We start from the raw sequence: 15,457 nt of genomic DNA, 5'->3' as shown, positions 1-15,457 counted from the left end.
GGGTAACTTACTCGTGACTCCTGCTGCTGCCGCCGCTGTGGCCTGAATTTGGCTCATTCCCCAGGACACTTGGTGGCTGGGTGGCTGTCGGGATGTGGGGGTCCTGGGTCTTGGGGTAAAGCCCGGGTGGACTGAGGCTTTTCTATTGAATTCGCACACCCATGGACCTGGGGGAGGCTCTGCGAAAGCAGGCAGTTAGGAAGCAGGGCCGCCCCTCGCGTCCTGCTGCTTCCACAGCTCCTGCTCACCCTCCGAGTCCTGCCATGTCTGACACGACGACAGGTCCCGAACAGACGCCAGGAGGTGCGCGCCATGCTTGGGGCGTCCCCCAGACCCGGGAGTCTAATGAACCTCTGCTTCACCAGTCACCTCTGCCCCAGGACGGGGCACTCACACACGACCCTGCCACACCCAGTCACTACTGCAGAAGCCCCACAGCCGCCAGGATCTTTTTAGCCAGTCAACTCCGCCTCATCCCCCACCCCTCCAGGGCCTCCACCCGCACCCATACCCCTGCAGAAACCCTGCGTGGCCAGGCCGGCCAGCCCCCCAGAAGCCTCCGGCCTGGGACCTCGAGCACACCCAACCTCATTCCCACAGGCCAGCTCTGCAGGAAGCCCTGGAGGCCAATCCTGGAATCCTGGCCACTGCCACCATTTCCTTCTCTGGTCTCTTCTCTCCATCCTGCAGCCGGCCAGCTTGTTTTTAATTTCTTTATTCATGTATTAATTACCCTTCTGATTAAACTGTAAGCTCTGTGCCAGGGTGGTTTATGTATAATTTGGTAACGACTCTGCCCCTGGCCAGGAGACAGCAGGGTGCTCAGTAAATAAATACACAGTGCATATGTCATATGAGTTCCAATAAATAAAACTCCAGAGGAGTTATTCCATGCCAGGAACTATCTGCACGATTTGTAGAAGTTAGCTCTTGCCATCCGATGCTCCTGTTACCACCCCGCTTCACAGATGAGCAAGCTGAGGCCAGAGTCACACCAGGGGGAGTGGCAGAGCCCACACGTGAATGCAAAGGCCTGGGGCTGAGTTCACGCTCCAAGCCACGCCAATGGTCCCCTTGGCCATGGGACACAGGCCCAGCTCCTTAAAATCCTGAGGAAGCCTCGTCTGACCAGAGCTACGATCCATTCCAGCTTCACCTGCTGCCATTCCCTGGGCACACAATGCCCCATGGAACTTTCTAGAAGACCCTGCACTCTTGTCTCTACATCTCCACAGCTATGTCCACCTTGCAGAACCTTCTGGAAGACCCTGGTCTCTCTTGACTCTGTATCTCTTCAGCTGTGCTCACCCCGAGCACAATAAGAAGACCCTATGCTCTCGTCTTTGCATCTCTTTGGCTCTACCTACCCTGCAGAACCTTCCAGAAGGTGCTGTGCTCTCTTGTCTCTGCATCTCCCTGGCTTTCTGCTTGGAGAGACAAACAATTATGAAGAAAAAGTCAACATAACCTCAAGGAAATAGTGGAGACAGAGTAGAGGAAGAGTCTTGGGGTGGGGCTTAGGGAGACAGAATGGCCAGGAGCAGCAGCAGGTAGGACAGCACTGCCCTCTACAAACCTCTGGCAACGTACTCCTGTCCTTGTGCGCTGCCCAGGCTGTGCTGGGGTGTATATATAAAATCACATCGGGTAGAGCCTGTAATTAAATATACATGGTCTACCTGATCTGGAATTAAGTATCTACTGTCACATCTGTGTACACAGTGCACGCACATGCACGCGAGCAAAGTTCCTGCATGTGCCACACAACTGTGTGATGTTGTTCATTATAAAATGCTCACAACCCGGAGCCCCCACGAGGACCAGAAGGTGTCAGCAGGAAGCTGAGCTCTGGAGATCCCCGGCCCGGGCACATCCTGCACTGTCCTGAGTGTGCCTATTTTGGAGACAAGTGTCCCCGCCCTCAGCTGAGCTCAGTGTTGGCAAAGAAGAAACACAAATGAAGAATCAAGGGCACTTCCTGATTCCAGCTAACTGCACATAGCAGCCACCCCAAAAGTTTGCATGGCCAGCGCCTGGGGCTCAGAAGGCACAGGGGAAGTCACGTTAATTCTCAGTCTTGGCTTCCCAGCTGTGTACACAGGTGTGGCCCAGCCCCAAAGGCCTCCTGCAGTCCACACTGGCACAGAAGCTTGGGCTTGGGCTCACGGGGCTGGAGGGGCCGACTCAATGTGGCCAGGCAGCTGGGGTCTGGTTTGCAGGGCTGTCACCTGCCAGCCCTTACTGAGCTTTACTGGTTAACACAGAAGGAAAAAACGCACATAAAGCCAGGCAACGCTCCATCCCCGAGCCCCACAAACTGCCGAGATTCAGGAGAAGTGAAAGACACACAGCATACCCTGAAATCAGAGGTCCAATCTCCTATAACCGCTGGTGACAAAGCACAAAACAGGAGGCCTGGGACATGGGTCCTTAAGCAGTGGGTCTGCTGGCCACGCTCAGTGCAGAGCGCGTGGGTGGGGCAGAGCCCCTAGTCATGTTGCACCCCGGGAATAGGGGCCAGGCCCCCGAGGGCCCCGATGACCTGATTACAGTACAGCACCAGGCCCAGCACAGCCTCCCTCCTGGGCCACAACCAGACACAGCCCTGCCAGTGCTGGGCCCTGCAGCAAGAACGGGAGGGAGGCTCGGGCTGAGGCTGTTGGGAAGCCCCTGCCCCTGCGCCTCATGCTTCTGGAAGGCTCCGTGCACCTCTGTCCTCTGTCCGCGTCTGCCCCGGCCACAGGCTCTGCCAGCAGTGGGTGGTGAGCAAGCTTGAGGAGGAAAGAAGGGAGGAGAGGGGAAGGACAGAGGCAGAGGAGAGGCGGGCCATGGGCTGACCCCGCTTTCAGTGGTCTCCTCTGTTCCTCCAGCAACCTGGGCAGGACACGGCCCTCACCCCCATCACAGGGGCGACATGGGCTCAGAGAGGTCCAGTAACTTGCAGCTCCATCCCTAACCACACCCCACACCAGGGGCTGCCAGGACTGGAAGTCAAGTTTCTTATTTCTTTCCAGCACCTTCTCCTGCTCCTTGAAGAACGAGTGGCTCCCACACCCGGGGATGGTGGCAAACCCAGGATTCCTGTTTCACAGCCTCCCGGGGAGCCTGGTGCCTGGCCACAGCATAGGGCACACAGCCAAAGACCCATCAGAGACACTTGCACAGTGGCAGAAGATCTATTCTCATTCCCAAGGACAGAAGGAGCCAGAATGGTTATAGATTTGGGCAACAGGACAAGGAGGCAGAGAAGACAGCCACTGTGCAGAGGCAGAACCCGGAAGGGGAAGGGGACGTGTTCAGGTGACCAGGTGGAGCCACAAGGACCAGAGGGCGGAGAAGGTGGGCTGCACGTGAGGCAGCCCCGGCTCCCCTCTTACTCCGGGGGACCCGGGACTAAGCACTTGTCCTCCCAGAGCCCCAGCCTGGCCTGCAGAGCAGAGTAACAACACCCACTTGCAGAGTTACTCTGAGGACCAGATTCAGTCATGCAGGTAAACTGCTTTAAGCTCAGTGCCCGGGCCATGGGAAGCACCCAGTAAGTGACAGGGACTGGTGGTGGCCCGGCACAGTCGCAAGCAGGGGTGTGCAGAGCGAGGGGAGGCGAGGTCAGAGGAGGGAGAACCACGTCACCTCCCAATCTGGAAGGAGCCGCCAGAGTGGGTGAGGACAGCCCAGACCGAGTCCTCGCGCTTCCTGGACAGGGATGGCTGGACTGCGTTATTCCAGTCTCGGCACCAATCCGCTCAGAGGGACCGCGCCACACATGTTCGAGAATTTCACACGCGGCTACGTCCCCGAGTCTATGACGAGATTAGGTCCCTTCCTCCCTCCCTTCACTTGCTTCCCTTTTACTTCCCTTCCTGCAGTTTCATTTATCTTCTTCTCATACTTCTCCAGTGTCCACTGAGCGCTACGGCCCCTCAGGAAATTAGGAGGGTATGAGAAGAAGTCCAGGACGGGGCCTAAATTGAAGCAACCAGACTTAAGCAGTGAATAATGGAAACATGAAGTATTTATTACAGCCGCCCACCCCGAACAGGGCTTTCCCGGGCCCGGGTGAGCTGTGTGTGAAAGCTCAGCTTTGCGTTCCTGCCTTTCTCATTCCCAAACCATCCGGAAGACTGTGGTGTGGGCCCACAGCGGCTCAGAAGACCGTTCTTCCTTGAACCAGGAGCAGTGTACTCAGAGCCCAATGGGAACCTAAACTGAGCCGTGCACACGGCCACCTCCACGAGGTCATCAGAACCAGTGAACACGCCCAAGCCTCACCGAGCATGTGTCAGCCCTCAAGACCCAAGAAACCCACACAGGGATCCTGAAGAGCTCCTGGAGGCAGCATGGTGGCTCCAAAGATGAATATTAACATGACACATACACAATATGTGTGCAGAAATCAACGGTGAGCTCGCAGGTGAGGGAGAAATGCAGGCATGGACAGGAGCCGTGCTGCGCGCATTCTCCAGGGAGCCTCAGCCTAGGCGCTAGGTGCCGGGAGCTGGGATGGCCTCTGTCCACTGGGAGCCTGCAGGGGCTCTTCCAGCCCACAGGAAGTGGCAGTCAGTTTCCGGGGGCTGCTATGCTGCAGCACAGGGGCTCTCCCCACAGCTTCAAAGGGGGCTGAGAGCAGCACTCCTGACAAGAAATAAAATAAAAAACCCACATGCACGGTTTACAGTCATCGCACAATGAAAGGCAGTTCTAACCATCTCTCTGCAGCCAGAGTGAAGGCAGAGACTGCTGATTTAGGCAGCAGCAGTCTCAGGCCTGTGTCCTAGGCCCACGGCCCACAGCATTAACATGAATTCATTCACCCATCCTTCATCAGACAGTCAGGGCTCGGGTTCTATGCCAGGTCTTGGGGACACATTGATCAAAACAGGAAGCAAAGAACCACAATGCCGCAACAGCCCCACAAAGGGCCCAGGAGGGGCCAGCTGGGGCAGGCTGTGGCAGAGGAGGACAGGGCAGCCAAGTGGTGAGGGTGCCCAGGGACATGGTCCAGCTCCTTGGTGTCACCAGGTTGTGGCTGAGGAGTCAGAGCCCAAAGAGAGGCAGGAGGGGTGGCCTTGACCGGGATTGGGGGGCTGCTAGGATTCCATTGCTGGGGACCCTCATGCTGACCCTCGGCTCCTCAGTCCAGGTGGCCAAGGACTCTGACATTAAACAGATTTCTTCCTCACACTGGCTGCCTCCTCCATGGGCCCAGGCCCCGGGAGAGCACAGCACCAACCTCAGCTGTATGGACACCAGGCAGGGGATCATCCTGTCCCCAAGTGTCCTGGCTAGGTGGGGCCGAGGAAACTTGTGGGAGACTCAGCATTCACCTCAGCTTCCTCTCCGGGGCCCAGAAAGCAGCTGCTGTGCTGGGGCGCTTTACCTACTACACAGGGCAGAGCCCCAGCTGAACGGGGAGAAGAATGAAGTCAGTGGCTTCTGCAAGTCAGGGAGAAAGAGAGCACCATCCAGGGCCTCCTGCTGCCCAGCTCAGAGGTGTGGAGGCCAGACCCGGACCTCGGCCACACCCTTGGCACGGGCAGCGTCCTTGCATGGTGGGCAGAGGTGAGGGGCAGGGAGAAGCCAGGGCAGGGAGAAAGCCTCCTGGCTCCCTGCGGCGCTGTGGGAATGTAGGCTGGGCAACAGGGCACTTCTGAGACTGGGCAGCGGCTGCAAGCCAGGAGTAGGGACGGACCGGAGTGAGGGGCCCCAATGGCAGAGGGCAGAGAGATGAAGCAGGAGGAGGGAGCGCGGGTACCCCCAGGCCCCAGACCCTTGCTGCCCATTCCCGGGTTCCAGTCCAGTGCCCAGGAGCCATGGAGGGTCGCTACGGGTCCCCTCTGCCTGGACTTCACCCAGCCCCTGCCCTGTCCACCCAACGCCCACTTGTCAGGCTGAGCCCAGTTCCCCCAGACAGCAGGGTGGCCTGGAGGTGGGTGTGGGAGACACAGCTAGAAAGGCAAAGGTGGGCCGGGAAATGAAACACTGCCACCGAGGGTGCACAGCCACGCCAGGCTCTGTGGGCTCCTAAGTGAGGTGGCCCCGCCACACCTGGCACACACCTGGGGCGCCACCCAGGTGGCACTGACTCCCTGGTGAAGCATGTGCCTTGTTCTAGGCAGGGGTCTCAGCAGGGAGAGCTCTGCCCCCAGCGACACCCTGCAGGCCTGAAGCCCACAGTGTCCCGGGACCCAGGAGGGGAGGCTCGGGGAGGGTGGGGTGGAGACTGCGAGTGGCAGAGACCTGGGCGGGGCCCAGTGGCACCCAGCTTCAGAGGGGTCTGCGCAGCTGTGTGGGTGTCTCACCGCAGTGGGGGTTCCGCCCTTGAAGACAGGCCGTGCCAGGTGCCCACCCTCCCAGCGCCACACGCTGGCTGGAACCAAGCTGGGGAAGGCGCCACGCTGAGCCGAGCTTTGGCTCCGGGGAGGCAGCTTCCTGTGTTCTGAAATTTACACGAGACAAATAGTCCCCACTTCGTTCTGATTTGGGCAGGAAATGGGTTTCGATGTGCTGTCAGCTCTCACTTTGTGACTGTTGGTTGCTTTCACTCACTGAAGGCGAGAGGGTAAGCAGTGATGACCAGGGCCGCAGCGCGACTCCAAGTCCAATCCCATCCTATTGGTCTCAGTGTGGAGACCAACACACCCAAGCCCCCCAGCAGACAAGACAGCAAGGATGGCTCAGGCCAGACTGGGACAGGCTCTTCTCAGAGGCAACTTAAGGAGCAGGAACAAAGGTTAGGCTCGTGTCTAAATAAAATAACACAGGTGCAAGAACCAACTGTCGCTGGCCAGTAAGCTCAGCACTGGGGAGGGAGGCTGAAGCAGGAGGATCACCACCAGTTTAAGGCCAGCCTGGGTTAACAGTGAGTTTAAGACCAGCCTAAACTACACGGCAAGACCTTGTCTTAAATAGACAAATAGCAACTGTGTCCAATGGACAAGGAACTATGAGGAAGGTGAGATGACTCCTGATAAGGAGGCCTAGGAGTTCCCAGCACACGCGCCTACTCTGGTCAGAAGTGCTTGCCCAGAGCAGCACTAAGAAGGGCACTGAGTCCCTGTGAGCTCAGAGAGGAAAGTGTCCTGCTCAGCTGCTGTGTGTGCCGGGAACAGGACACCAGGAGGCAGAGGCACCAAGCTCTCGAGATGCACCACCACGCTCGAGAGGAGACCGAGGAAACCAGGCGGCTCTGAGAGCACAGCGCCTTTCCTCCATAGCCGTGCAGCACCGTCCCGGTGGAAAACGGGGAGTGAGGGAAACACTGACTTATGGAACACTGAGAGTAGTCGATGCACCTCAGCTCCGGCAGTGTGTGAGAAAGAACTCTGTGCTGCTCAATGAGTAAGCACCTGTGGCTCTGAGGCAGGGCCCCTCCCGGTCCCCCACTTCCTATGCCTAGGTGTCCCGGGGGCCTGGCAGGACCGCAGCGCAAGTTCATCCTGGACCTGGATTTGCCAGTCAAATCCCTGCCCAGGACTGCAGTGAGGGCGAGAGACGTCCTTCCACCACACCTGGTTCTCACAGCAGGGTACTGTGGAGACCCTGTGACCGTCTCCCCTGACAGTGTCCATAGCCGTCCTTCGGGTACCCGAGGAGCCCTGTCAGGGTGGCAGAAGCAACCCAGGGATGGGAGTCCCTCTCGTCCCCACACAGCCACATTCCAGAATGATCTCCCCACTTGCTAGTCAAGCTAGGATCGGGCCAAAGGCCACACACAAGTCTCAGTGTCCAGAGAGAGAGATGGAGTGGTTTCATTATCACCAAGCAGAGGGAGAAGAATGTTCCGGACTCACACAGCCAACAGAAGTTCAGAACACACAGGAAGGGATGGAAGGGGAGGCCATTGCCCCACACAAGCCCAACCCCAGGGCTGCCATACTGGAAGAGGTGGCGCCCTCCTGGGCCGGTGACAGAGGCTCGGGAAAGCAGGTGACACGACAACCACAGGCAGGAGATCAAAAGCTTACATCACAACACTTCCAAAACATTTTACAAATTCCCTTTTCCAGAAAGGCAGACAAAGAAGCTCCTTTGCAGGGCCAGCTCTGTATGCTCTCAAACTAAACTATGTCCAGCAGCCAAGGCTGAGAGCCGCCTGAGCCACCTGTCCCAGAGCCTGGACGAAAGCCGTGTGTGCTTCTCTCAAGCCTCTGGCCAGAAGACCTTGCTGGTCTCCATTTCACCTTTATTTTGCTCTCTCCCTCTCCCCCCATTTTCTTTCAGGAAAAGGGCTGAGGAGAAGGGGAACTGGGCAGAACCTTTATGTGTCCCCCACACCCATGTGCAGGAGCCACTGAGCAAGAGAAGCACGGCTGGCCCGTCAACCTCCTCACTCACGACTGATATGCAGCCGCCCCCCAAGGCTTGGGCTGTCGGTGGCTTTGGAGGAGGACAAAGCAGGAACCCACAGAGGCCTCGGCGGGGCTGAGAGGTCCGGTGCGGAAGCCAACAGGAAGCCTCCCCAAGCCTATGTGGGACACCACAGGTCACCCAGAGATAACAGGGTGGAAGCCATAGATTATCAGGTAGGGACAAGAAGCAACGGCATTTGGACGGTTGGGGCTAATGCAGCCCCCTCTGTACCCAGGGAGGTGAGGCCTGGGGAAAGCAGCTGCAGCGTCACTGAAGTCACTGTTTGATAAGACGAACAAAGGCAAAATAACACTTACTGAGAGCAGCTACGCCTCTACATGTATTCTAGCATTTAATTCTTACAAAATTCCTGGGAGGCTCCTAGTGTCCTCCTCATTCTACAGAGCAAGGGAGGCTCAGGGGTTGAAGAAGTCACTCAGGCTCACGTGGCTGTTCCACGGTGGAAACAGAACAGAGTCCAAGCTCAGGTGACCCCAAGGCTGGGGCCTGATTCATCCCTCTCACTGCCCAACCCCACGAGGACAGGCAGGGAAGGCGTCCCACGCAGAGTGCCACACAACTCCACAAAACACACCTCGCTCTCTTGTAGCTTCGGAACAGTGAGGTTCAGAGGACGCCAAGGCAGAACAGAAAGCTAGGAGGTAAAGCCAGGCTCAGAGGAACCTGATGTGTGATAAAGGTTGTGCTTCCTCTCCGTGGGGAAAGGGAAGGCTCCAGAAGGGTGTCCAGGAACCCGGCTCCCACGTGAGTATGGAGCCTCCCACACACGCCATGGAAAGGGAAACGAAGCGCATGGAAAGCCAGAGAATGCTGCAGGCCACAGAGGACAGTCTGAGAGGACATCTTCGCCCTTAGGGTAAAAGAGGCTCTCCAGTTAGCTTTCCACAACACGAGCCAAGAAAACGTGTTGATAAATTTGACTATATCAAAGCTAAAGGCTTCTGTTTGACGCAAGATGTAATGGACAAGTTAACAGAGAAGCGCGACAGAACAGAAAAAGAGTTCTGCAGTTCTGGACCCAACAAAGGATCACTGCCCTCGCTACATAAGCAACTCCAACAAACCACCAGGAAAAGTCAGGAAATGCAGTAGGAAAACATACATGGGCCCGTCCCAGAGGTCCTAGAATGGTCACCATGTGGCTGGAAAGAGGCTCAAATTTACAGGGAGTAAAAGAAATGAAAGTGAAACCAGCAATGAGATTCCATGCTGTCCTCACATACTGGCAAAATCAGAATGTTGAGTAACAATAGATGTTGGAGTTGTTCCTGCAGCACAGCTCTGTCAGCCTGGAGGGTTCAGGTGCACAGCTGTCAGGGGCTGAAGCAGATGTGCAGCTGATGGCACCTAGCCGCAGGCAGCACACAGAGAGAAGGTGGGACCAGGACAACTCCTTGAAACAAACTTCCTACAGACAGACATACACAGAGTGATGCTGACACAGCCAGCTCAGGACAACCGTCACACATCTCGGTGAGCGCCAGCAGAGCAGGGGTCACAGACAGGGGGAAGAGATGGAGAGCCACACCCAGGGCAGCCGCTAGATGACTGCGGTCCTCCCAGAGCTAGCGGATGTGAATCATTTATGCTAACACAGCTACGGCGGCTAAGACCCGCTCGGAAGTGACAGAGGCAGCGTGGGTGACCTTTCTCCGCTGGTTTCCATCTCAGACCCCTCCCAAGTGTAACTGTCCTGACAGGTGTCCCCTGGGGACCCCCACACCCAGGCTATGAGGGGACACTTGCACCCAGCAGCACTGTCCCCACTGTGCAGAGCCCCTAGTGAAGAGTGGTCTGCAGGCGGCCTGAGGGCGGGGACCCGCAGCACCTGGGGCAAGCCGCTGGTCTGGGTCCCCGTGGGCGGAGCCGCAGGGGAGGCTCCTGAGCTTCCGAGACCTCGTCAGAGCAAACACCACAGGCTCCTCCAGGGGAGCCTGCACCTGCACTGTCTTCCTGGAGGACTCAGTTCATTTGGGGGAGCCCTGGGCTTGGAAATCAGTACCTCACCAGGCTTCGGTGACGATGTGCAGAGCCGGACACGTAGATGACAAGGGCCGCCCAGCAGACAGCTCCTCACCAGCACCGTCGTTCCGCGGTGTGGGGAGTGAAGGGCTTGGAGTGGTGCAGACTCGGGGTGTGCTCGGGGTCCCCAAGGTCCAGCTCAGGGCTGCCTGTCAGACTGTCCCCTCCTTGAGGCAGGAGCCAGGATTATCTGACTTGGCGTCTCTAGCACCTCAGCACATGCTTACCGAGTGAGGAAAACAATAAAAGAGAGAATTAGTCCAATTAATTTTGTTGTCCTGGTCTCTGTTCCGTCCCCTAAGCACTGAATGAATCTGAGACGCTCGGGTAGGCATCTGCACTGGCACTGGCTTCAGTTTAGGAACATCTGCTAAACCAAACTGCTCATGTGCTTTTCCTTCTGAATGTTTGTGTGTGTCTCGGCTGGAAACAACCAATTCATATCAATACATCTGTCTCCCGTAGGCCAGCCCACTCAGATGCAAATAGCAGGAGTTTCAGTGATCGAACTGTGAGAGTTTACACACACTCTGCCATATTCATTACCAAGATCAACCCTCCATCAACCCCTTCGAATGCTCTTCACCTAGACAAGACAGAGCTTTAGAAGGGTAAGAATCACCCCTTGGATTCTAAGATTCGGGCCACTGTCTGTGACCCGCAGGGCCCAGCCCGCCCGGCGAGGTGAGGAGCATCGGGACACTGAAGGCTGTCGGGGGGCAGGATGTGTGCGTGACTCCCAGTGCCACCCACGGGGTGCTTCACAGTGGTGAAGAGGCTGTGGAGAGAGTTGCCCACGGATATAATGTACTGGCTGGCCCCCAGGTTTTCCAAAAAGCGATAGTAGTCATTGTCAGGACATCTGATGAAAAACTAAATCAGTACTCAATAGCAGAAGGTATTACTGAACCGATACCACTATCTGCAGCAGGGTGCGGCACTGCCCTTAAACCTCCTGGCTATGATAAGGGTCTTGCAATTTGGTGGGAGAACGTCCGAGTTCTCAGGAAATGCATCCGGGGTACCTGGGGAAGATGTCACGTGTCTGAAACTTACTTCTAGGCAGAGAATCACAGAGGAGGTGTGCGGGGGTGAAGAGAAGACAGAGGAGGGATGTGCAGAACGCTAACAGCCGGTCAAGGCCAAGGAGACAGATTCTCATTGTGCTGTTCCTTCAGCTTTCCGTAGGCTTGGAATTTTTAATTGCAAAAACCAAAAAGGTTGGGAGGAAAACAGGTGCTGGACTCAGGCCGTGTGGGTGGCGTCCCCTGCCCTGGGTCGCCGTCAGTGACTCGGCAGCCTTCCTTCCCACCCCTGCAGCAGTATTCTCTGTCCACAGGATAATCACTCTGCGTTATCGAATGAAGCCTATTTTCCACCCCATTTTCATCTTAATAGTAAAACGCATTTGCTAAATACGCCAATTAGAGGCTGCACGGGAGGCGGCCTCCACTCTCGCTGCCGCAATTTCCTTCATCTGTTCGCTGGTACGGGGCGAAGAGGGGGACTCGGGGTCTGCCCGGCGCTCCCTCAAACAGCCCGGGACGAATCGATCGCCCACGCCTCCCCAAGCCCGGTCCCTTCTGCAGCCTCCGGTGATTCCCAGAGCTGCTTGCCCGTGTTAGGTTTTCCCCTTTCTCATTTTCTTTTTCCTCTCCTTCCTTCCTCTTTAAAAGATGTTAGAAGGAGAGGAAAACGTTCGCTCTCCCACCCCAGGAGACTCACCTCCCCAGGTCTTCTGCAAGATGCTCTCCGGAAAGTACTTCAGGCTCCCTGGCTTCCGTCCTTCCATTCCATCCAGCAGACATCTGCTAAGTGCCTACTGTGTGCCAGGGCCCGGGGCTGGGGCGCCTGCCAAGCAGCTCCAGTGGGGACTGGAAGCAAGGAGTGGCCCAGTGGGAAGGGAGGGGAGGCTTCGAGCGCTGTGCCTTCTCGGAGGCGTGTAGCACACAGCACGCGGTCGCTGTGGTCAGGGGTCTGTCCCCGAGCCGCCTGCTGCCCCAGCCCTCCCAGGGTGGCGGCATTCCACAGCTGCAGGGAGAGGAGTGGACCCTTCGGCTCCGTGGCCTGCCGGGTGGCCTGTCGGGTACCTGCCATGTCATCGTCCCCCCAGCGGGAGGGACAGGCTGCGACCTGCTGTGATGTCTGAGGTGCCAGCCTGGACCCGCCCAAGGCCAGTAGGCAGCTCCCTCCGCATTCCTGAAATTCCACCCCACAGCCACAGCCTGGCTCAGTGGATTTCAACTCTAGGATTCAAACTCCCCCAGCCCATGCTGTCATTGCTGGGCCACCTCCCCGGCAAGTGCACCCATGTGCACCGGAGCAGCCGTGACCGAGAGGAGCACCCACAGGCTCCCCAGGGAGTTCGTTTGGGCCTCTCTAGCTGTACAGGATCATCCCCTGGATGAACTCTAAAGCAAAGAAAAAGCAGCTTGCATAAAAATGAAAGTCACATCTCGGTGGCACCAGCCTGTAGCAGCCACAGCTGACGCCTATTTTATGCTCAGGCACTGTGAATGGTTCTGATGTGCACTACGCAGCTGGCGGGGACACGAGGTGTGCACAGACTTCCTAGGATCCCAGCACTCCAGCTGTCCTCTGCCTCCGGGCCTCCCACCACCCCGAGTCCACGTATGGCCACGGAACTTGCTTGGGTCAGGGAAGTGCCCACGGCGGTCTACAGCCTGTGACCAATGCCTCTGTCTTTGGAAGCCTTTTGACTCCCCACAGTTCATCCTCCTGCTGTGACAGTGACAGACACACCAGGCATTCCGGGCTGTGAACCGGAAGCTAGGTGGGACGTACTGACCACATATGGAGGGCGATGCTCTGATCACAAGCTCCTCAGAGGGACCGCAGAGGGGAGAAGTAAGTGTTGCTTGCATCAAACCTCGGACATCTGGGACTTATTTGTTACCGCAGCACAATCTAGCTCACCCTGAGTAGGTCCTCAGGCCCTCATAAGAATCCGATGGTGACAGCGTGTTGTTATCCCCATTCTACAGACAAGACACGAATGCACAGGATGGTCAGGTAACTTGCCAGAGGACACACAGCTCAGAGAGGGCAGAGCCAACAGCAAACTTCAAGAATTAAGAACCAGAACCCACACTCTCACTCTGTGGCCTACACTTCCCACCAATACTGCTACCAGTCAGACATAAGGACACATAAATATCAAGGTCTACATATTTCTTGATGTACTTCAGTCAGTGTTTAAAGAATAAGGTAATTATAACAGCAGAGAATTAAAGAAACTCTAAAATTGCTTGGTTTAAAAAAGAAAAAAAAAACGGACTCGTTTCAGTTTGTACAGCAATTAAAACTGCAAATGGGGAATAACAGAGGGACTGCTCCTCGGGGAGCGGCTGGGAGTAGTGGAAACCACTTAGAGGGGAACTTGGCTTCTCTTGATTTCCCCAATTCCGTGGAGTTTACCCTACAGAGCAATACCCATGATTAAAAGTATAATTAGTGTTCTCATCCCACCTCCCAAATTATATGTTTCTTTCTAATCGAAAACGGTTTCCCTAACAGATTGTTTTCTCCCTAAATCAAAGCACATCCTCCGCGAGCTGCTGCCGCCCTCAGTCAAGGCAGAACAGAGAGCTGCGCTGTGGCCTCTCGGTCCCTCTGCAGCAGGACGCTTGTCACAGGGCCCTGTGCTGTGCGTGGTGATGGCGACTCCGGGCCCTTGCTGAAGTGCTCTTGTGAAAGCAGTGAGTGGCTGTCCAGGGGCAGGGCTGGTCAGAGGGTCCACACGAGACCGTGCGAGGTGCTCGCTCCAGCCAGGGGCACAGCGAGCGGGCGGGCCTGGCTGCCCCAAGGTGAAGGGTGCCGAAGTCAGGGTGCCCGAAAGTCAGCAACGCTGAGGCAGGCGGCAGTGGTGGGTGAGGCTGGGAGTGGGGTCTCTGGACAGCACCCCGAGCAGCCTGTGGTCACCACGTCCCAGGTGAGGCCTGCAGCCTCCCAGTCCCAGCAGGTGTTCCCTACGGCGCATACCTGCACCGCCACACCTGTCTGTGCTGCTGAACTAACCGCTGCAGACATAGGCCCCGCAGCACGGAGGTCCGGAGTCCGAGCTTGGGCAGGTAAGACCCCCGCCCGGCGCAGCTCTCGGAGGAGCCAGGGTCCTGCAGGCCCCACTAGGACACCCACCCGTCTGTGGGGCTCCACGCCCAGCCCGATCCCCTGCAGGCCTGGTCGTGAGGGGGTCATTCGTCTACAGCACCACTGCAACCCCCGCCTCCGTCCCCCTTGGCCACTTCGGCAGCAGAGCTCTTGGGAAGGCGCTGCTGCCTCTGGACCCCTGTGACCTCGGGGTCACCTTGCGACTGTGCTGGAAGGCGTGCGGGACTCAGGCACACAGGCTGCTCCAGGCCCCCAGCCACAGCCCCACCAGAGACCCAGGCAGGGTCTGAACTGCGTGGCCACCTGAGTGCCACTGGGGACAGGCGGAGGTGACCAAGCTCACAGGAAAAATGGCAACTCGCCCAGCACCCCCTCAGGATGCACAAGCCTGCAGCCCGTTCCTCTGCCCACGTGGGGTCTGCACTCCCCTCTGCTGTGCATGAGGGTGGGTGAGACAGGACAGAAGGTGCTCTGGGCTCCCCACCACTCGGGGGCTGGCCCTCCGGAGACTGCGGCCTCCCCGACATCACGGCTGAGACAGGCAAGCATCTGAGAGCCTGGGTGCTTGGGGTCGGTTCCCGCCAGCCAGGAGGAACACAGTGACCAGAGCGAGGAGCTGAGAACAGGCTAGAAGTGACACCCCGGAAGTGGGCATCTTCACGGATGGTCCAGAGCCTCTGCGCTGCGATCAGGGCCTTTGAAATACAGCCCCGGGAGGCATACGATCTTCCATCCCCAAGTTTACCCTACTGGCTGGGCTTCAAGCAACAAAACACTCACAGTTCCCGGAATACCCAGACCCCAATTCCCAAAAGCCCCCATGAGCTGTTTCTCTAATCACCTCTTATTCCTTTCTGCAGAACTCCTACTCATGCTGCAAAGCCCAGCACAGCTCTCATCTCCTGTGGGAGCCTCCACCACCTCCGCTCCCACT

The 15,457-nt window shown here is 57.2% G+C and overlaps 1 protein-coding gene across 5 annotated transcripts in view; it reads right to left on the bottom strand.

Annotated features, from left to right (window-relative positions):
• Btbd11 (BTB domain containing 11) overlaps positions 1–12,529 on the bottom strand; it is a 132,292-nt gene extending 119,763 nt beyond the window's left edge. For 4 of the 5 annotated variants that reach the window (XM_010637597.2, XM_010637601.2, XM_010637598.2 and 1 more), the window contains exon 1: positions 12,118–12,529. In XM_010637597.2, coding sequence (XP_010635899.1) covers positions 12,118–12,184 — 67 coding nt within the window. In that variant the 5' untranslated portion in view covers positions 12,185–12,529. Of the gene's footprint in view, positions 1–10,372; positions 10,615–12,117 lie in introns of all 5 variants that reach the window. The other variant, XM_010637599.3, reaches the window with a different exon arrangement.
• Positions 12,530–15,457: the final 2,928 nt, after the last annotated feature.

Source organism: Fukomys damarensis, unplaced genomic scaffold, assembly GCF_012274545.1.
Source record: "Fukomys damarensis isolate Sample0158 unplaced genomic scaffold, DMR_v1.0_HiC HiC_scaffold_15, whole genome shotgun sequence".
Classification (NCBI taxonomy): domain Eukaryota; kingdom Metazoa; phylum Chordata; class Mammalia; order Rodentia; family Bathyergidae; genus Fukomys; species Fukomys damarensis.
Note: the sequence above shows the minus strand (reverse complement) of the source record. Positions and strands in the feature narration are given on the sequence as shown.